The sequence below is a fragment of the Anomaloglossus baeobatrachus genome, chromosome 4 (assembly GCF_048569485.1).
Source record: "Anomaloglossus baeobatrachus isolate aAnoBae1 chromosome 4, aAnoBae1.hap1, whole genome shotgun sequence".
NCBI classification, from domain to species: domain Eukaryota; kingdom Metazoa; phylum Chordata; class Amphibia; order Anura; family Aromobatidae; genus Anomaloglossus; species Anomaloglossus baeobatrachus.
The window spans coordinates 373,043,104-373,064,671 of record NC_134356.1 but is presented as its reverse complement, the minus strand read 5'-3'; the positions used below and the strand labels follow the sequence as shown (position 1 = coordinate 373,064,671).

Here is a 21,568-nt window from a genome sequence, read left to right as displayed (position 1 = left end):
AATTTAGTGATGTGTAATGAGAAATTACACAGGGAAACACATGAAGGAAGAGAAGTGCAGAAAGCCATGGAAAGTCCTGACACTGTATATACTTTACTTTATCATTCACATGACAATCTAATGACTGACGAACTAAAAAATTAATCCTGTATGATGGATCCAAGAAAGAAAAAAATGTGAAATACATAAAATAAAGATTGTTAGGCCTAAGCCACACGGCACGAAAATCGGAGCAAGTGGAATGTGATAAAACAACGCATTCCACTCGGATCAATATTAACCTATGTACCAGCTCCCATAAGCGATTATTTTCTCAGCCCTAATCGGACCGAGAAAACAGTCGCAGCATTCTGCGGGTGCAATAAGATCTTTGTTTCTCTCTCACCCATTCACGTCTATGGGGCGAGAGAAAAATCGCACTGCACTCGCGTTACACCGCGGTGTACTGCGAATGCACAGCAAGAATGGCAATAGCCGGCAATGGAGGAGAGAGTGAGATAAATCCCTCCCTCTCCTCCGTGCCGGCCCGCCCCCTGCAGCTGTGGTCAGACTGCACGATCGGACCTCAGTCACAGTGACACTCGCATGACATTCTGCTCCTGCTGTGCTGCCAGCGAGAGCCGAGTGTCATGCGAGGATCACAGTAGTCCCCCGTTTGGCCCCGGCCTAAGCATTGAAACTGCGACTTTGCCACATGATAAGTTTGCCTATATTTGAAATACAAATATTCCTAAGTTAATAAATTACCATTCGAATGTTTATATGTAAAAAAAAAACAAAAACCAAAAACATGTTGAGATGAACTAATGAGCCACAACTTAAATTTTATTGGAGATGATTACTGCATTAACTTACCAGGTCTTCTGTGGCAAAGGCAATGTTATCCTTCTCCAATGATTGAATTCACTTGAATGATAGATGCTTGCTGAAGTGAACTCCTGGCAGCTAGGCATACTTGGCAAACATTCCTGGAAAGCAGAAAAATGTAAAATTAAATATATATTTCTAAAATTAAATTACTATACTAATATAGTATCTGAATGTTAAACGTTAAACGTATAGCATTAAACTCAAGCTCAGAATTTCAGTATAATAATATATGACTAGACCATAGCCTACCTTGGCTATCTATGAGTGTCTTATTCCACAACTGAAAAAAAAAATAATTTACTCTGCAAAATTATCAAAAATAAATATATAGTAAAAAATTAATTTGGATTTGCTGTTATTGTAATGATCCACAAAGTAAGTTTAACAAGGTATTTATGTAATATGTTAAATGAAGTTTAAAGGGAACCTGTCATCAGGTTTTTTCCCTTATGAGCTGCGGCCAGCACTAGTAAGCCCTGATATACAGAATTCTAGAATGCTGTGTATAAGTGCCCAGGCCACTCTGTATAATGTAATGTAAAACACAGCATTATGATTAAATTAATATACATATGGTGTGCACTGTATATAAACTGATTTTTAGATATAATGTTGCCACGGCATAATCAGTTGAATTTCAAAAGGGTTTTCCAGGCTCTAGACAAATTTCTGCATTTTATATGACTGTAGATTACCGCATTATGACAATGTGCACACTGTACTGATTCTCCTGTATTCCAAATGAGAGTGAGTGGCCATAAAGCCCCATGTATGAAATAGTTTACATACTTGTCACATGCCAGCTAGACTCATCTGCTTCTCTCAATAGAATATTAAGAGAAGAGGAAGACAATAAAATATTGAGAGAATTTGATGAGAATCTATTCTATACAGCACATGATGACAAGTATGCAAATTGTGACCTGGAAAACCTCTTTTATTCTTATGACGTTCCCGCAGTATTAACAAAATATAAACCATATCAAGACATTGGATAAATTTAAAATGCATATTTTATTATAATTATTAAAAATAGGTGGTCATGAATGATAACAACAGAGAAATGAAGAAGGAAGCACAGAATACCAGGTAAATACAATGACAGGTGAGTATATAAAGTACTGTACGTGATAATGAATAGTTACACCCACAATAGTAACATCACCTGTAAATAAATAACCACTGAGTACAAGATAATTAAATCACTCTATTGGACAAAAGAAGCCTAACTAAAACCTTAGTACCAAGGTAAAAAATAGTACTAATGTATAACCAATAGTAACCTGGAGGTTTCAGGGTTAACTGACAAAAACCAAGGAAAAGATGTAAAAGTATGCAGCATATAATATATACCAAAGATTAAGTGAAAAAAATAACAGAGGCAAAAAACCTAGCATATGTAACCATATAGTGTATAATGGCTTAATACAATTCCCACGTAAAACCAAGGATAGAAAACAATGCTAGCACTAGCCAAAGAAGGATGTAATTGATTAGAGCAGTGGTTAATACCTGACGACGTTGTGCTGTGCCCTCCGTTCCCAACGCGCGTTTCAACGTGTCATCTTTTTCCAAGTGAGAAAGTAGTCAGCACATGACGACAAGTATGCAAATTTTCACCTGGAAAACCTCTTATTATCATGAAGTCCTCGTATTATTAACAAAATGTGTACTAGAAGTGCAGAAATTTAGCAACAGGTTCCCTTCAACTAAACTTGAAAAGGACAGTGAAAAATACCCTGCCATTAAGATAGTAAAGATGTTTACCATAATAGAGTTAAAGGATTTTTTTTTAACATTTCTTCCTTTGGATAAAGGCATTAAAGGAAGGGGTGTCCCTATGTCAATTTACACCCCTAAGTCGGGAAAGAATTGTATAGCAGAGACATTTTTTCCAGTTACTTTGAAAATAAAATGTTGAAAAACTTTAATATATGTCAATACATTGTCTGCATGTGCATATTGAAAAAAAAAAGAGAAACCATAGCTCTTAACTTTTCAATTTTACCATCAAATATTTTCAAAATCAGTATGTCCCTCAAAGAGTTTGAAATATTACTAAAAATAAACAAAATCAAAACCTCTGTGGCTGAAAATGTTGTGTCCTGATTGAATTGTCCCCAAAAAGTCTTTTGTGCTCATTATTATCCTTTTATCGTAAAAACACCTGGTAGTGTGGCAAAACTAATTAAGAGCCAGGCTTTATGCTCCGCACTCATCAGGACCAATTTGAGATAACACAGGCACAATGGGACCAAATATACTGTATTCCATTCAGCCATAAGGAGAGCCCACAACTAAAAAGCTTCACGGCAAGTGTTTTTTACAAGATAATCAGAGGTCCACCTGAAAGTTCACTCTATAAATCATGCAACAACATAAAACATATTTTGATATCTTTGTGCGGATTACCGTACTGGAGTCAAATTAGAACACAACAATTAAATATTAAAATTCATGTATCTTAATTATGACTAAATAATGCCATGTTGAATGTTATGCTACATTTTCCTACTTTTTTAAAGCTCTAATAAGCACGGGATTTTGGCTTTTTTTTCTTTCTTTTCTTTTCCCACTTTAAAGGAAAACCAGAGATAAAAAGATCCTAAAAGGCTTTGCAATATATATGTGTTGCCTTTCAATATTCTTGTCATTTACAATAGCAAAAGATAACAATGATGCATACAGTTGCAAGAAAAAGTAAGTGAACCCTTTGAAATGGCCAGTATTTCTGAATTAATTATTTTCACAATTTGGTTGGATTGTTACCTAAGTCGCAATTATAGACAAACACAGAATAAATATACTAATCATGCATAAACAGCTGTTACTATTAATGACTGTAATGCCACTGAGTAATCATCCACAGTGCAGGAGCAAAGATTACATAGATTTAACCCCTTAGGGCTGATTCAGATGTCATTTTTTCAGATACAACTGCTATTTGTGTGTTTCATGGATAGAACTTGTACCTAATATAGTTTATGGGTCTGCTCACATGTCCGTGATTTTGTGGTTAGTGTAAAATCAGGAAGAAATGACCGATATTGATCAGAGTGTAAGATTAAACCCAGCAATGTAAGTATTTGGGTTTGTGAAAAAATTGCACAGCACTCAGATGTCATCCGAGCAATGTCCGTTTTTCTCAGACTGTTATATAAGAGAATGTGGACATGCTTTTTTCCCCACATATGAGAAAAACTGAGGAAAATGGGCTATAGTGTGTTTCCAGACCCTTTGTGCTACCAGTAATGTAGAATCCCCCTATATCTCTGTTAACCGATGACAAACCTGAGTAAGGACTTGTTTCTTATGGGTTGAGTAGAAGCTTTTATTAGTGGCATTTTGGGGTAGAGAATATTTTGGATCAGTTCACATTTATCCTTTGCTGTACACTGAGCGCCTACATCAGGATTTCTATCTAAATCTACAAAGAACCTGATTCTGATGACACCCCTTGACAGATCCATTCACTAATGAGGCAGCAGAGATACTGTGGACTATGTGTAGCTTCAGTTTGTTGGTGTCCGGCTTTTAAGATGTGCACAAAAGAGGTGGACGACTTCACTTTTATGCACATGTAAAAAGATGAGTGCGGCTGGATCATAGGCCAGAGAGAGTCTAAGGTGACTCCCTCTGTCTCATTATAATGAATGTTCTGTCGGAGGAAGTTGAAAAATCAATTGAAATACTATGTCCCAAGAATGACAAAAGTATTTTAGGAGTGATTCCTTTATAGGTTAACCAGAAAAATTATTTTAGCAAGCTTTCAGAGCATCAAGGCTCCTTCTTCAGGCTAAATTACAAATGAATTACTGAGACAAAATCACAACATTTAAATAAATGTTACAAAAGGACATGGGAAAAATGATGCCTCCTAAAGATAAGCTAAGGAAATCAAATTAATGTTTTTGTTAGAAATGCAGATGAGTTGGAAGTGGTCTGTTCAGATCACTTCTGAAGTTCTTCTGGTGGAGGTGTGAAGTGTGTCCATGTAGTGAGTCATAAAACCAGGTAACCAGCTGCAGTGGATGCTAGTGGAGCTGAAATTTTGACTCTGTGGGGCAACTGTAAAAACATGCTCTGTTGTGGCACTCTTACGATTTTGGCTCTGTGGCAGAAACCTGAAATCAGTCTCTGTGGGGGCACTCAACACTTTTATTAATTTACTTCCTATACTTCCTTTACTACCTATTTAGCCATAATTGCTATGGTGACAAAACCCATTTAAGTAATTTTCCTATCCATATTGGTTTGTATGGCAATTGTCATACTCTTACCCCCATTTTGCTTCCTTTTGCTGCCCTCTAACCTTTACTACAGCCCATCATACAGCCCATCTTACAGCCATTTTTCAGCACAGAAGTTTGGATCCTCATTGATTTCTATCGGTTTCAGGGTCAAATTTGAGGACTGAACCAAACCTTTACCTAAAGTCCGGCTGAACCCAGCAAACTCAAACCTCCACAGGGCCGCTCATCCCTATTGTATAGTTTTCAAAGCTAAGATGCTGAGTTCCAAGAATTCAGAAGTTTAGGCTGTCTCCAGGTGAACAGTGGGGTCCTTTGCTGTCTAGTCACCATCAGTAGTAAAAAAAATGTATATTTATTTTTCATTGGACTGTGGATTATTTATTTAAATAAAAATGACGTGATTCCTAGTGATAGGTACTTTTTAAAAAGGTTATCCAAGGTAACTAAAAAGCTGCTCACAGGCTACAGTACTTCTAATGAAATTATAGAGAACCTGTCATCGTAAAAATGCAGTCCAATCTGCAGGCACCATATTATAGAGCAGGAGAAGCTGAACAGATTTAAACTTAGTTTTTTCAGAAAAGATTCAGTATAACCTGTGATTTAATAATTTACACCTCTGCTCATTCTGCATTTCTGATCTAGCGGTTAGTCCTATCAGTGACTCACAGCTATCTGCAAGCACTATAGAAAAAGAAAGCTGCCAATCATTAACAGGACGACACACTGAATTGAAAATCCCAAAAAGGGAAGAGGTTTAAATGATTAAAACACAGATTATACAGAATGTTTTACCACTAAACTATGACTCTGATTCATCATTTGTGTTTTGTTTTTTTTAAAGGGAACCTGTCAGGTCCCATATGCATTCTGAGCTATAAGCAGTGTGTTGTGTGGCCAAATAACTCCTTCCCTGTGTTGTAATATTATGGAATATGAAAGTAATAAAAAACATTTTATTACTTACATATTCCCTATGTAAATGAGCAGGGGCTCTAGCCCCTTGGGCGTCACATCACCCTGTGGGCGTTTGCATGTTTTCCATGGTATAAGGGCCCTGTGGGCGTGATACCATGGATTTACATGTGCAACATCACCATCAGCGTCTTCAGATCCCGCGAGTGCGCACTTACCACTCCCGCAGCCGTTATCAAGGTGCTCGCTTCCCTGCTTCAGATGCGCACTGTACATGCTCAGAAGACTCCTGCACAGATGCACAGAGTGCATCTGAAGCAGAGAAGCGAGCACCCTGATGACGGCTGCGGGAATGGTAAATGCGCATGCGTGAGATCTGAAGACACTGATGGTGACGTTGCACATGTAAATCCATGGTATCATGCCCACAAGGGCGTGATACCACGGAAAACATGCAAACGCTCACAGAGCGATGTGACGCCCATGGGGCTACAGCCTATAATCATTTACATAGGGAACATGTAAGTAATAAAATGTTTTTTATTACTTTCATATTCCACGATATTACAACACAGGGATGGTAGGAAGGAGTTAATTGGCTACACAACACCCTGCTTATAGCTCAGAATGCATATGGGACCTGACAGGTTTCCTTTAAGTAATTTTCCTCTTTTGTTTTGTGGTATGAGTTGCCACTTTTGGCACCAGATTCATCAAAATAGTGCACACATCCATGATTTTGAAGCAAAGTAAAAAATGGGCTTTTTTCCTTTCTTGAGAAATTTTTACAATCTTTGGTTCAAAAAGTTGAGGTTGCGGCCAAAAGTTGCAAAAATACACTGGGGTTGGATTGGAGAGAAGTTGCACTAAGTTTTGTGACTAATGAAATTGTTGCAATTGATGAGTCGGCCAAAAGCATCTGGTTTTGCTAGACTCCAAACACAAAGCGGAAAATAAAAAACAAACAGGCGAGTGCGTATAAAATAGACTTAAAAAAACGCTCAAACAAACTAATGAATTAGGTGCAAACAAAAAAAGGAGCAAAATTAGTCAAACAAAAGACGTAAAGACAATGATGAATCGGGGCCTATATCAATCTGCTCAACTTCCCCTGCTCTATAATACAATGCCTGCAGATTGGACTGCATAATCATGGTGATAGGTTCCCTTTAAATAAAAAATACTCAACCTCTGTTCTACTTCGGTGTCCCTAAAGTATTGTTTACATTGGATGCATAAATCATAGCTCCTATATACCATGAATAAGTTTTTATTAAGTAAAAATCCACAGATATGTGAAATTTCTATAATCAAAGTAACCTGCACAGCAAGTACGGTCCTGTTAACATTGCATTATGGCCCTACGATTATGTTCATGATGGCAAAAATGCCTGGCATATAAACAATGAGTTTCCATAAGCTTCTCTTTACCATCAGAGCCAAAATTGTGTCTTTTTGACACTCAATTTTAGGGGTATAGAATAGAATAGAATTTCTTTTACAACTGGAACCTGTGGGTGATATATCACACTGTACTCATAAAGTTGGAAATACATTGCAACATTTCCTCAGAGATGCATGTCAAGGGCATTTGTTTTTACGGACGAACGTAACTGACCTTTCTATGGAGCACAATATTATAGAATTCTGCTTTGCACAATGTATTATACAAACATTAATGTGAATCAAGCCTAAAGAACACACAATATCTCCATATATCTGTTAGGTCGGTCCCTAAATTAAATTCCACTTGTGGGCCATATACAGCCCAGTCCTGACCAGACCAGACACCTGGTTGCACTACGGTAATAGGCTTTGATTAAAATAGATTTCTTGTTGGGTTTTTTTCACATTTCTACAGTGTGGATGGCAAGATCAGGGAGAGGGAAATAAGTTGTTCATAATTGGAGAAAAAGGAGATATGTACAATACGTTATATCATAACGTGACATACAGCCATGGCCAAAAGTGTTGGCACCCTTGAAATTGTTCCAGAAAATGTAGTATTTTTCCCATAAAAATATTGTAATAACACATGTGTTGTTATACACCTGTTTATATTCTTTGTGTGTATTGGAACAACGCAAAAAAAAAAAATGAGAAATTGGACATAATTTTCCATAAAACTCCAAAAATGAGCCAGACAAACTTGTGGATAAAAAACTTTGTTTCAAGCATGTGATGCTCGTTCAAACTCACCTGTGGCAAGAAACATGTGTGAGCAATATCAAAATCACACCTGAAACTCAATCTTTGCATTGTTTGTCTGTGTGTGCTACACTAAGCATGGAGAACAGAAAGAGGAGAACAGATCTGTTTGAGGAATTGAGATCCAAAATTGTTGAAAAATATCAACAGTTTCAAGGTTACAAGTCCATTTCCAGAGATCTTCATGGTCCTTCCTTCACTGTGCACAACATAATTAAGAATCTTACAACCCATGGCACTGTAGCCAATCTCCCTGGACATGGACGGCAGAGAAAAATTGATCAAAGGCTGCAATGCAGGATAGGTCAGACAGTGGATGAGCAGTCTCAATCAAGTTCCAAAGACATTCAAGCTGTTCTGTAGGCTCAGGGTGCATCAGTATCAGCGTGAATTATCTGTCAACATTTGAATTAAATGAAACACTATGGCAGGAGACCCAGGAGGACCGCACTGCTGACACAGAGACATAAAAATACTAGACTGAAATTTGCCAAAATATATGTGAGTGAGCCAAAATCCTTTTGGGAAAGTGTAATGTTTATTGAAAACGGAATGAGGTCTACAAAAAAAAGAACACAGTACCTACAATCAAATATGGTGGAGGTTCAAAGATGTTTTTTTTTTGCTGTCTATAGCACTGGATACCTTGACTGTGTACAAGGGATAATGAAATGAGATGATTATAAAGAATTTTGGGTTGCAATGTAGTGCTCAGTATCAGAAAGCTGGATTACCACCCTGGGTCATTGCTTCCAGCAGGACAATGACCCCATACATATTTCACAAAGCACCCAGAAATGGATTCAAAATAAGAGCTGGAAATTTCTGAAGTGGTCAGCAATGAATCCAGATCTAAATCCCATTGAATACCTGTGCAGGGATCTTAAAATTGCTGGTGGGAGAAGGCACCTTTTAAATATAAGAGACTGGGAGCAAAAGAAGAGTGATCCAAAATTCCAGTTGACAGGTGTAAGAAGCTTGTTGATGGTTATAGGCAGCAATTGATTACAGTTATTTATTCCAAAGTGTGTGCAACCAAATATTAAGTTGAGGGTGCCAATTTTTGGAGTTTTGGGTGAAATTATGCCCAATTTGCCTTTTTACTCTTTTTTGTGTGTGTTGTTCCAATACACACAAAGGAAATAAACATGTGTATAATAAAACATGTGTAATTGCAATAATCATCTGGGAGAAATACTTAATTTTCTGGAACAATTTTAAGGGTGCCAACACTTTTGGCCATGACTGTATTTTATCCTGTACAATTGATTATTCAAAGTTTCTAGAAATAACTGTGACCATTCAGTAAATTAACAATAGCTTTTAGTTAGAGAGATGTATGCCAATCATTTCTTTTATTAGAGATAAGTTTATATAAAACATATAGAACAAATTTATATGAGCCTAATCTTACCTCCTGCACAAGATGCCATGTGAGACCATGGTTGGTTGAATACTCCAATTTCACTTGATTGTCCATATGTGGAGTGAACTGCTCACCACATCCCATTACTAAGTTAAATTGTATCATATAAGATGCTCCAATCTGCATAGACTGCGTCTCCACATAGCGAGTACTGGTAGATTGTTTAGAGTCTCCTGTAAAACTTTTAAGGACAACACAACATTTATTAAATATTATCACACAACATCTTCAAAACACTGTAATGGATAAAACACAAAACATTTTAAATTAATTTACAGTTGCATAAAGTTTATGATAGAGGATGCCACAGGACTTAAATTCCCCCTTTTTTGAGCTGTGTCTCAGTTTACTGGACAGCTTAATTTAGGAGAACAGCATGCACAAGAGTGTAGCAAGCTTGCAGTGAGTGCCGAAGAAAAAAAATGTTATTCTCACATGAAAACTTCAGACTTTTATGCAAAATGACAAGTGTTTTAGTTGTGTGAAACATACCACCATTGGAATTTTTTTCTTTTGTTTTAAACTATGTAAAGGGGGTGATAAAAACTTAAATTTTTATGATTTTTTTTAACATTTTTGCATTCATTTTCAGGATTATTTTTCATTTTTCTAGATGACCTGAACCTGCAATTGTTTGATTATTTGTACTATATACCACAATACCTCAGTATTCCAGCATAAATTAAAAATGATGATGAATTATTTACTCATGGGAGTAGAAAAATGGCAGCAACAGGTGCCTAAACTAGGCCCCTGGTTGAATGGTAACCTATTAGCACCATGTGATCATATCATGAGGGAGGGGGTGGATGGGTGCTCAAATGTTGGTGTATACACATAAGAACCATTACAATGCCAATGACAGATCGACTGCAGCATCTAAATGGCTAAACAGCAGTGATCAGAGCTACTTTCGGTAGTTACTATTAGAAGCAGGTGCCAGATGTAGAACACAGCTGACACCCGCTGTGTATGAAGTGCGCGGAGTTCTTGAGGGAATTTCAAAAACCTGCACCCAAAGTTTGACATGTACATTCTTCATCAAAAAGGGATTAAAATAAAGTTTTCAACAAACACACATAGATTGGATTTTAATTTGTCCATGCAGGGCATATGTCTATTGCATATCTATCTACTCTATCTAGCTTGAGAATGTCTTCTACACAACACATCAAAACATCACATCTCGCATAAAGCTACAATTGCGTCCTGATCTATCTATCTATTTATCTATCTATATATCTACCCAATTTACTCTTATTATTATTACTATTATTACTTTAACATATACAGCAGGTGAAATAAGTATTGAGCATGTCACCAATTTTCTAAGTAAATTTATTTGTAAAGGTGCTATTTACAATAATTTCTCACTAGATGTTAGTAACAACCCATTCAATCCACACAGGTAAAAAAAAAATCAAACTGCTCAGGTGTGATTTTGGCCCATTCTTTCACACACTCTTTAAATCCTGAAGGTTCTGTGGGCTCCTTCTATAAATTCTGAGCTTTAGTTCCTTCCATAAATTTTCTATTGAATTACTTTCAGGTAACTGGCTGGGCAATTCTAGCAGCATTACTTTCTCCCTCTGCAACCAACATGTTTGGGATAATTGTCTTGCCATAATGGTCACCCTCATTTCATCTTCATCATACTGGTAAATGGCAGCAGATTTTTGTCAAGAATGTCTTGGTATATTAGTCCATTCTTCCTTCCATCAAACGTATGAAATTTGCCAGTGTCTTATTCTGAGAAAGAACCCCACACCATGATGTTCCCACCTCCAAACATCATTGTTGGTATGATGTTTGTAGGCTGATATGCAGTGCATTTTCGTCCTCAAGCAGGGTGTATATTATGACATCCAAAAGAGTTCAATTTTGGTCTCATCTGACCAGATCATATTCTCACATTATTTCACAGACTTGTCTAAATGTTGGTGACCAAATTTTAAATTCGCATGAACATACTTTGTGTTCAGCAATTGAGTCTTGCATGGTCAGCGTGCATACAAGTCATGGAGATTGAGTGCATTAATTATTGTTTTCTTTGAAACAATTATACCTACTGATTCCAGGTCTTTCTGTAGCTCTCCACAGGTGGTCCTTGACTCTTGGACAACTCTTCTGATAATTCTTTTCCCTCTTCTGTCTGAAATCTTGCAGGGAGCACCTGGTCATGGCCAGTTTATGGTAAATAAAGTTCTTTCCACTTCAGGATTGTCCCCAGCAGTGCTCACTGCAACCTTCAGTAGTTTAGAAATTCTTCTGTAACCAATGCCATCAGTATCTTTTTCAACCATAAGATTGCAAAGGTTTTGAGACAGCTCATTGGTTTTACACATCATGAGATGATGATTGTGTGGCATCTTGGTAATGAGACACCTTTTTATAGACCATCAGTTGAACCAGCTGATATTTGGCAGGAATGCTTTCTAATTACTGATAGATTTCAGCTGGTGTCCTGACTTTCCATGGTTTTTTGCACCTTTCTTTCTTCATGTGTTCAATACTTTTTCCCTATGTCATTTCTCATTATTACACATCAATAAATTTATGGACATTTTTGGATCGATTTATTTGCCTGTGTGGATTGGATGGGATGATATTGACATCTGGTGAGAAATTTATATAAATAGATCCTTTAGAAATATATTTACTTAGAAAATTGGTGACATGTTAAGTAATTATTTCACCCGCTGTAGATTTTTTCAAATCTAACTTCATAGACTTACGGTATGTCATAAAATTATAACCTAGTAGAGTTTGAGTTTACGTAACATATAAATTCAGACTGTCTGGTGTAAAAATAATGTAAATTGAATGTCAAAGGTTCCTCAGTAAGAACAATTTTCATGCACATACTGTAAATCTGTATGCATATAAAAGACAGGGGTAAAAAATGGTTGAGAGATAAACGGACTAACAGTGGAGGAGGGCAATGAAAATTGAACTAACCACAATTAAATAACAAGTGTGTCCACGATACGATCGAAATGGGAAAAAAAAGTTATACATGTCCTGATAAATTAAAGGATATATTTAAAGCATGAATAATTATGCAATATTAGGCTATGTGCCCACGTGTGTGCGCTCTGCACCGCAGCGTAAAGTCCCTGCATGTGCTGAAAAGCTTCGTTCTGAAACTTTGGTGACTGCAGAATTCCTGCACTCTGGATGCTGCCTCTCCCTATAGACAGAATGGAGACAGCATGCAGAGCACACGAAAGAAGTGACATGTTGCTTTTTAGAACGCAGTGATTTGGCAGCATGCAAATCGCTGCATTCTAAAACGCAACGTGGGCATGGATTATGCACAATCTTGATAGATTGTGCAGGGGACGCAGGACGCATGCAGTTACACTGCACTGAAATACGCAGCGTAACTGCATGCAAATACGCAACGTGCGCACATAGCCTTATACTACTCTAGAATTGCACGCTTTCAGTGTTCCAATGAGTTTTCCTTATTGTAAAACCTCATACAGTTGAAACCAGAAGTTTACCTAAAAAGACACACATACATGTTTTTCTCAATATCTGACATGAAATTAGAATAAACCTTTCCCATTTTAGGTCAATTAGGATTACCAAAATTTTTTTTTTTGCCAAATGCAGAATAATGAGAGAGAGAATGTTTAAGGCCTTTTTTATTACTTTCTACAAAGTCAAAAGTTTACATACATTTCATTAGTTTTTGGTACCATTGCCCTTATTAGGCCTTGTGCCCACGCTGCGTATTTTGATGCAGATTTTGATGGAGATTTTCAGAAATCTGCAGCAAAATCTGCATGTCTATTGTGAAGCCAGCAAAGTCCATGAGAATTCAGAAGTGCTGTGCCCATGTTGAATATTTTTCCCTTGTGTATTTCGTGCAGATTTCTTTTTTTCTGCACCAAATACGCAAGGAAAAAAAAGGCAATGTGGGCACAGCCCTTCTGAATTCTCATAGACTTTGCTGGCTTCACAATGGACATGCAGATTTTGCTGCAGACTTCTGAAAATACGCGTCAAAACTTCACAGTGTGGGCACTGGGCCTTAAATTGTATGACTTGGGTGAAATGTTTTGGATATCCTTCCACAAGGTTCCCACAATAGTTGGTAGGAATTTGGGCCCATTCCTCCTAACAGAACTGGTGTAAATCAGCCATGTTTGTAGGTCGCCATGCTTGCACCTGCCTTTTTAGCTTTGCCCATACATTTTCAATAGGATTAAGATCAGGATTTTGTGATGGCCACTCCAAAACATTGACTTTGTTATACTTAAGTCACTATGTAACCACTTTGGTACTATGCTTCGGGTCATTCTCCATTTGGAAGACCTATTTCTGCCCAAACTTTAAGTTCCTGGTGGATGCCTTGAGATGTTGCTTCAGTATTGCCACAAACATTTTTCCTCATGATGCCATATATTTTGTGAAGTGCACCAGTCCCTTCTGCAGCAAAACAACCCCTCAACATGATACTGCCACCCCTATGTTTCAAAGTTGGGATGGTATTCTTAGGCGGGCTTTGCACACTACGACATCGCAGGTGCGATGTCGGTGGGGTCAAATTGAAAATGACGTACTTCCGGCATCGCATGCGACATCGTAGTGTGTAAAAGCTCGATGATACGATTGAGTGCAAAACCGTCGTAATCGTATCATCGGTGCAGCGTCGGCGTAATCCATGATTACGCCGACGCAATGGTCTGATGTTGTTCCTCGCTCCTGCGGCAGCACACATCGCTGTGTGTGAAGCCGCAGGAGCGAGGAACATCTCCTACCGGCGTCACTGCGGCTTCCGTAGGATATACGGAAGGAAGGAGGTGGGCGGGATGTTTACATCCCGCTCATCTCCGCCCCTCCGCTCCTATTGGCCGCCTGCCGTGTGACGTCGCAGTGACGCCATACGACCCGCCCCCTTAATAAGGAGGCGGGTCGCCGGCCAGAGCGACGGTCGCAGGAAGGGTGAGTCCATGTGAAGCTGCCGTAGCGATTATGTTCGCTACGGCAGTTATCACAAGGATATCGCAGCTGCGTCGGGGGCGGGGACTATCGCGCTCGGCATCGCAGCATCGGCCTGCAATGTCGCAGCGTGCAAAGTGCCCCTTAGGCTTTAAAGCTGCTCCCTTTTTCCTCCAAACGATACGATAGTCTTTATGGCCAAGCAGTTAAATTTTAGTTTTGCCAGATCACAGGACATGTCTACAAAAATGAAGGTCTTTGTTGCTGTGTGCATTTACAAATATTAATCTGGCTTTTTTTGTTTCTTTTGGAGTAATGGCTTCTTCCTGGCAGAGTAGCCTTTCAGCCCATGTTGATACAGTACTCATTTCTCTGTAGATAATGACACAATCTTACCAACTTCCGCAAGCATCTTCTCGAGCTCTTTTGCTTTTGTTTTTGGGTTAATATGCACACGTCTGACCAGAGCATGTTCATCTGTTGTACACCGAACCCTTCTCCTTCCTGAGCGGTATGATGGCTGGACATTCCCATCGTGTTTGTATTTGATTTTTTGTACATGAGGCACCTTCAGGTATTTGGAAATTGCACCCAAGGATAAACCATACTTGTGCAAGTCCACAATTCTCTTACTGAGCTCTTGGCTGATTTCTTTTGACTTTCCCATGATGCTACACAAGATGCATTGTGTTTCAGGTGTGCATTAAAATACATCCACAAGAGTGTCTCTAATTAACTCAGATGTTGCCAATAAATCTATCAGAAGCTTCCAAAGACATGACATCATCATAAGGGCTGTCCCATATTGTTTAAAGGCATAGTAAACATAAGCAGGCTTTACACGCTACGATATCGTTAATGAATTATCGTCGGGGTCACGGTGTTTGTGACGCACCTCCGGCTTCATTAACGATATCGCAGTGTGTGACACTTATGAGCGACCTTAAACGATCACAAAAGCGGTCAAAATAGTTTGCTGTGGAGAGGTCGTCCTGAAAAAAAAAATCGTTTTCTGCTTATTAGCGATGTTGTTCCTGCGGCATCACACATCGCTGTGTGTGACAGCGCAGGAGCGACGAACATCTCCTTACCTGCCTCCACCGGCAATGCGGAAGGAAGGAGGTGGATGGGATGTTACGTTCTTCTATTGGACGCCTGCCGTGTGACGTCGCTATGACGCCGAAGGAACCGTCCCCTTAGAAAGAGCGACGTCGCAGAGCAAATATGTGCGTGTGACACTGCTGTAGCGATAATGTTCGCTACGGCAGCGATCACCACATATCGGCCGTACGACGGGGGCGGGTGCTATCGCGCTTGACATCGCCAGGAAATGCTAGCGATGTTGCAGCGTGTAAAACCCGCTATAGTTCTAATTGACCAAAAACGAGAAAAGATTTATTCTGATTTCATGTCAGTGAGAAAAAAAAGTATATGTTAGACAGTGTATGTAAACTTCTGCTTTCAACTGTACATACATAAATACATATGAGGCTTAATATTTTATATTCAACATGGTTCCAGGAAAGAAATCTCAATGAAACATTGAAAACATACATATTGTGGAGTAATATAGTTACGGAAAGCACAAAGCAATGCATTTTTCTTTATTCCATTTCGATATGTTGATCAAGAAGATGCAAGGACTGTGGTGCAAGTCATGTTGATTCACGTTAACAAGGCTATGGAAGCAGCAGCATCCACTTTAACAAGGACATGGGAAGTTCTCATGGCTCATTATCACTGCTAGAGCACATTCTCTGCAGAATGCATAGCCGACTCCTTCAGATGGGGAGATGATCACAAAGTGGAATCAGATTGCTGTAATGTCCTGGGCGATAAAACTGCACTGCTGCTGATCCAGGATCCCATGGGGATATGACTATTATTTTAGTTTCCTAAGGTGTGCTACAATAGCGCTAATTATACCTCCTATAGGCCAATATGCATTATAATTAAAGAACTGACTGGTATTGAATGTTTATTAGATGCAGCTTGCTTGTTTGAATAGTAATTCTGTAATAGTCAGAAGAATATTGTAATATACCTATTGTAACTGTATGTTTTCTTTATTGAATTACTTTAAAGTGTTATCCACATCTCAGAGAGGGCTTCAACTGTTTGTCAATTATTAAACTACAGGTCATTTTTTAATAAATTTGTATATCTGTTCCACTCAGTTTTACAAGATCTTTTTTTGCTGTCAGTAAATAATAAGATTTATTGTTCATTTTCAGAGGAAGAAAATATGTCATGTGTGATGCTTACAAATACATGACCTTTTAGAATTGGGAATGAATGAATCATGTACATGTGTAATCCAGTACTTATTCAATTACTGTAACAGATCCTAGAAACACAAATTAAGTTGAGTTAAATTAGGGTCCTTTCATCCTGCGTTCTTCCCCACGTTCAGTGGCTCCATCGGGGCTTAAAGGGGTGGTTCATCCATATTTTTTATTGTCTAGTTCGATATTATATTGAAAAACAATGTTTCTCTCAAATACCTTGTGTTGGCAATAGTGCCTGGTGAGAGGCGCTATTGCAGACCGCTGTTTCCGCTCCAGTGACGTTACCGTCAAGTGCCGCACAAGTCACATGCATGCAGCCGGCTGCATTCTTCCAGACTCACTGAGCTGTGGGCGGTGTTTCACCGCTGTCACAGCCCATCTGCTCCCCGCTCCCCGCTCCCCCCTCCCTCACAGCAGAATGCTGCAAGCAGGAGACGCGACGCTCTGTGCTGTGAGGGAGGAGGGAGGGGGGAGCAGGAGATGTGCTGTGCTGTGAGGGAGGAGGTAGGGGGGAGCAGGGAGCAGATGGGCTGTGACAGCAGTGAAACACCGCCCACAGCTCAGTGAATCTGGAAGAATGCAGCCGGCTGCATGGATGTGATGTGTGCGGCACTTAACAGTGACGTCACTGGAGCGGGAACAGCGGTCTGCAATAGCGCCTCTCACAGGCACTATTGCCAACACAAGGTATTTGAGAGAAACATTGTTTCTCAATATAATATCGAACTAGACAATAAAAAATATGGGCGAACCATCTTTTTAAGTTCAAGTTCCCTGCAAAAGGGGATTCAGCTTTGTGCATCGACAGGGCCATTAACTATCATGGTGCAGATTTAGTCACCATTTTCGGTCATATATGCCTATGGGAGGCGGATACCATATGCAGTCTACTATGTCTGGATTTCCACTTCCTGTAGGTGTATACACCCAAATGTGGTACATGACAGGGAGCATGGTGACTCAGTCTCCACCATTATACATAATGGCCCTGTCAGTACACACGTCTGAATCCCATTTTGCAGGCCATTTGGACGTAAGCTCAGATGGGTCCACTGTAAGGAGGACAAAACAATGTGAAAGGGGCCTTAGAAATTTGTAAAACTTTTTAATACATGAATGAAAAGTTTTATTTACCATAATCTCATGCATGATTATAGGTCAATGAGGTTTGAAGTAAATATTAGATCATTTTAGATAAAAAAATCTCTAAAGAGTTGTTTTATTTATTTAGTTTTTCACATGCTAATTTCATCAATTGTATATTGGGGTACATAGTGGGATGTGTTCATATATTATATTTTTGGGGGTAGATAGAAGTGTCTACACACATTTAGAGCCAGTCTTAGACGTGTGGCATCTGTATAGTTGTAAAGGGTGCTTAACCTCTCATTATTTAAAGTGAACCTAAGAACTGATTCATGCTGACTAAACCATGGGTAGCATGAATCAGCCACTGGCTCCATCAGGAATGTTTTAGATATATTTTGGTCTGAAACACTGCAGTGTTACTCAGAAAACATACATTTAAAAAACATCCATTGATCATGCCGCATTGTAATAAGTCCAAGAGGCCAATCCGTGGCAGTTTCTCTCGCCTGCTCCCCTTGAAGTGACAGGTCACTCACTTTACATACATACAGGGATAAAACTGTGCTATGGCAGTATGCCAATCAAATTTATACAATGTGTTAGCATTTTACTGAACTCTGGTCAAAGTTATTGTGTTAACTGATAATCGGTGAGCAAAGAACATTGAATAATAATGACAATTATGTGATGAAAAATGCTTTCATAGTTCCTTCAAATAAAAATCTTACCATAGAGTCCAGTCATGTCCACAATATGGCTGAACATTACCCAAATAAAACCCAAGAGACTGAGTAACATCCACTAAATTGGTGAAGTCCAGGCTAATGCTGTTGAATAACACTGATGTCATGATGATCTCATCAATAGCCCAGACATCTTCCCCTTGTCCTGAGTGGTAAGGCTGCCACCACCTAAATTGAATTCCAAACTTCTTAGCTTCTTCAGGAAGCTCCACAGATATAATTCTGAGGTAAAAACAAAATGATAAAAAAGAAAATAAAATCAATGCATTTTACAAGTACATAGTTAAAAGCATATTCCCTTTATATTTGTCAGTATTCCCTTTATGTGGGGCATTGTCAGTGGATAAACTGTGGAATGCCCACAAGAGGTTGTAATGGCAAATACTAAAACAGCTTTTAAAAAAGGGCTGGATGATTTCCTCAGTACACACAACATTGTTGGTTATAAATGATTAGTGACCAAATGTAGAACTGGTGGAGGAAGGTTGAACTAGATCGACCTAGGTCTTTTTTTCAACCTATTTAACTATGTAACTATGTAACGGTTGAAATTTCCATACTTATGAATGTGTCGCTGCCTAATTTTCAAGATAGATGTGGGGAACGGTGGTGAGACCCGCATGTATTGTATATTTATGGCATATCCTGTGGACATTCTATAAATGTATAGAATATTAATACCCCATTAAACATTCTTTAATAATTATTTTACAAACGTATCATAACAATGGAAGGAAAAGGCTAAAGATCATAAATTACTGGCACAATTTAAGACATACAGAACTGTGCAAAAGTTTTATGCAGGTGTGAAAAAGATGCTGCAAAATTAGAATGTATTAAAAGTGTTTAGTTTATTTCTATTAAGCAAAGTGAATGAAATCTAAATCAAATAAATATTTTGTATGATGACCTTTTGCCTTCAAAAAGGCATCAAAGCAATAATTCTTCTAGGGACACTTCCACACAGTTTTTGAAGGAACTCAGCATGATGGTTTTTCAAAGCATCATGGAGAACAGATCTTGTGTGGATGTAGGCTTGTGCAAATCCTTAAGTCTATTTATGTAATTCCAGGACACCTTGTATTTATTTATGCCAAAATAGTTAAAAGACATTGATGGTATGTTTGAGGTAATTGTTCAGTTGCAGAAAAAATTTGGAGCCAATCAGGAAACTCCGGATAAGAATCTACCTGTATTTCTCACCACAGAAAACACTATTAATCCTCACCAAATCTTTAACTTCATTTGCTGAAATGCAGCTTTAAACTTGCAAGGACCCTCCACCTTACTTCACTGGTGCCTGAAGACACTCATTATTTTACTTGTCTTTGGACTTTCGGCAAACAATCTACCTTCTGTTACAGCCAAATCTTTAAAGGGGTGGTTCACCCATTTTTTTTTATTTTTCCAATGAGTGTCACTTACCATTGTATGCATCTTCTCCATTGGCTTGTATTTCCAGTTCTGGCACTGAGCGGCGCTATCCTGCACGCTCAGTGCCTGTCACATGACCCCCTGGAGCTGTGGCCGCCAGCATCCTCTGACGTCCCGGCATTTCCAGGCTCTCAAACTAGATGGGTACGTCAGAGGATGCCGGCGCCACTCACACTGATTGACTGGGCTGTGGGCGGTGACTACCGCACATCACAGCCCAGCATCGAGGGGAGGATCCGGAGAGCTTTAGTGTGGAGCGGTGAAGGCAGAGCGCGCGCTTACCATCCATCAGCTGTGGGAGGTACGGGGGCTCCAGTGTGGAGTACAGGGGGGTTTCCTCCACTGAAATCCCCCCTGTCACGCAAGTATGTGATCACACTGTCCACCCGCCCGCTGTGTTCAGCTGTCAGGAGAGGTGGTGTCGGCAGTGTGATCATATACTCCCACCAGCAGCACAGGTGACCGGACGCTGCATGGGACCAATCTGCTCCACTCTGTCACCTGCACAACAAGTCCCAGAGTGGAGACAGTAAGTTACATGTAGCATCCGGTCACCTGCACAACAAGTCCCAGAGTGGAGACAGTGACATGCTCTGCTCTGACACCTAGTGTGCTGCATGTCACTATCTGTCTCCACTCTGGCACTTGTTGTGCAGGTGACCGGATGATACATGTCACTAACTGCCCCACTCTGTGACTTCTGCTGCATAGTACCAACTGTATACACTCTCACCTGCACAACAAGTCCCAGAGTGGAGACAGATAGTGACATGCAGCACACTATGTGTCAGAGCAGAGCATGTCACTGTTTCCACTCTGGGACTTGTTGTGCAGGTGACCGGATGCTACATGTCACTGTCTCCACTCTGGGACTTGTTGTGCAGGTGACCGGATGATACATGTCACTAACTGCCCCACTCTGACTTCTGCTGCATAGTACCAACTGTATACACTCTCACCTGCACAACAAGTCCCAGAGTGGAGACAGTTAGTGACATGTAGCATCCGGTCACCTGCACAACAAGTCCCAGAGTGGAGGCAGTGACATGCTCTGCTCTGACACATAGTGTGCTATATGTCACTATCTGTCTCCACTCTGGGACTTGTTGTGCAGGTGACCGGATGCTACATGTCACTAACTGTCTCCACTCTGGGACTTGTGCAGGTGACCGGATGATACATGTCAATAACTGCCCCACTCTGAGACTTGTTCAGGTGAGAGTGTATACAGTTGGAACAATGCAGCAGAAGTCACAGAGTGGAGCAAGTTAGTGACATGTATCATCCGGTCACCAGCACAACAAGTCCCAGAGTGGATACAGTGACATGCAGCACACTATGTGTCAGAGCAGAGCATGTCACCAACTTGCTCTGCTCTGTCACCTGCGGTGC

General features: G+C 39.5%; 1 protein-coding gene and 1 long non-coding RNA gene across 5 annotated transcripts in view; one reads left to right on the top strand and one right to left on the bottom strand.

Moving 5' to 3' along the window:
- RELN (reelin) overlaps window positions 1–21,568 on the bottom strand; it is a 906,715-nt gene that overhangs the window by 253,531 nt on the left and 631,616 nt on the right. For all 4 annotated transcript variants that reach the window (XM_075345182.1, XM_075345183.1, XM_075345181.1 and 1 more), the window contains 3 exons: window positions 18,728–18,964; window positions 9,661–9,853; window positions 856–968 (listed from right to left, as the gene is read on the bottom strand). In XM_075345182.1, coding sequence (XP_075201297.1) covers window positions 856–968; window positions 9,661–9,853; window positions 18,728–18,964 — 543 coding nt within the window. The remainder of the gene's footprint in view (window positions 1–855; window positions 969–9,660; window positions 9,854–18,727; window positions 18,965–21,568) is intronic.
- Window positions 1–21,568, top strand: part of LOC142303636 (uncharacterized) — a 94,985-nt gene that overhangs the window by 18,352 nt on the left and 55,065 nt on the right. Inside the window, exon 2 of the long non-coding RNA XR_012753045.1 lies at window positions 1,907–1,975. This is a non-coding gene — a long non-coding RNA (uncharacterized LOC142303636). The remainder of the gene's footprint in view (window positions 1–1,906; window positions 1,976–21,568) is intronic.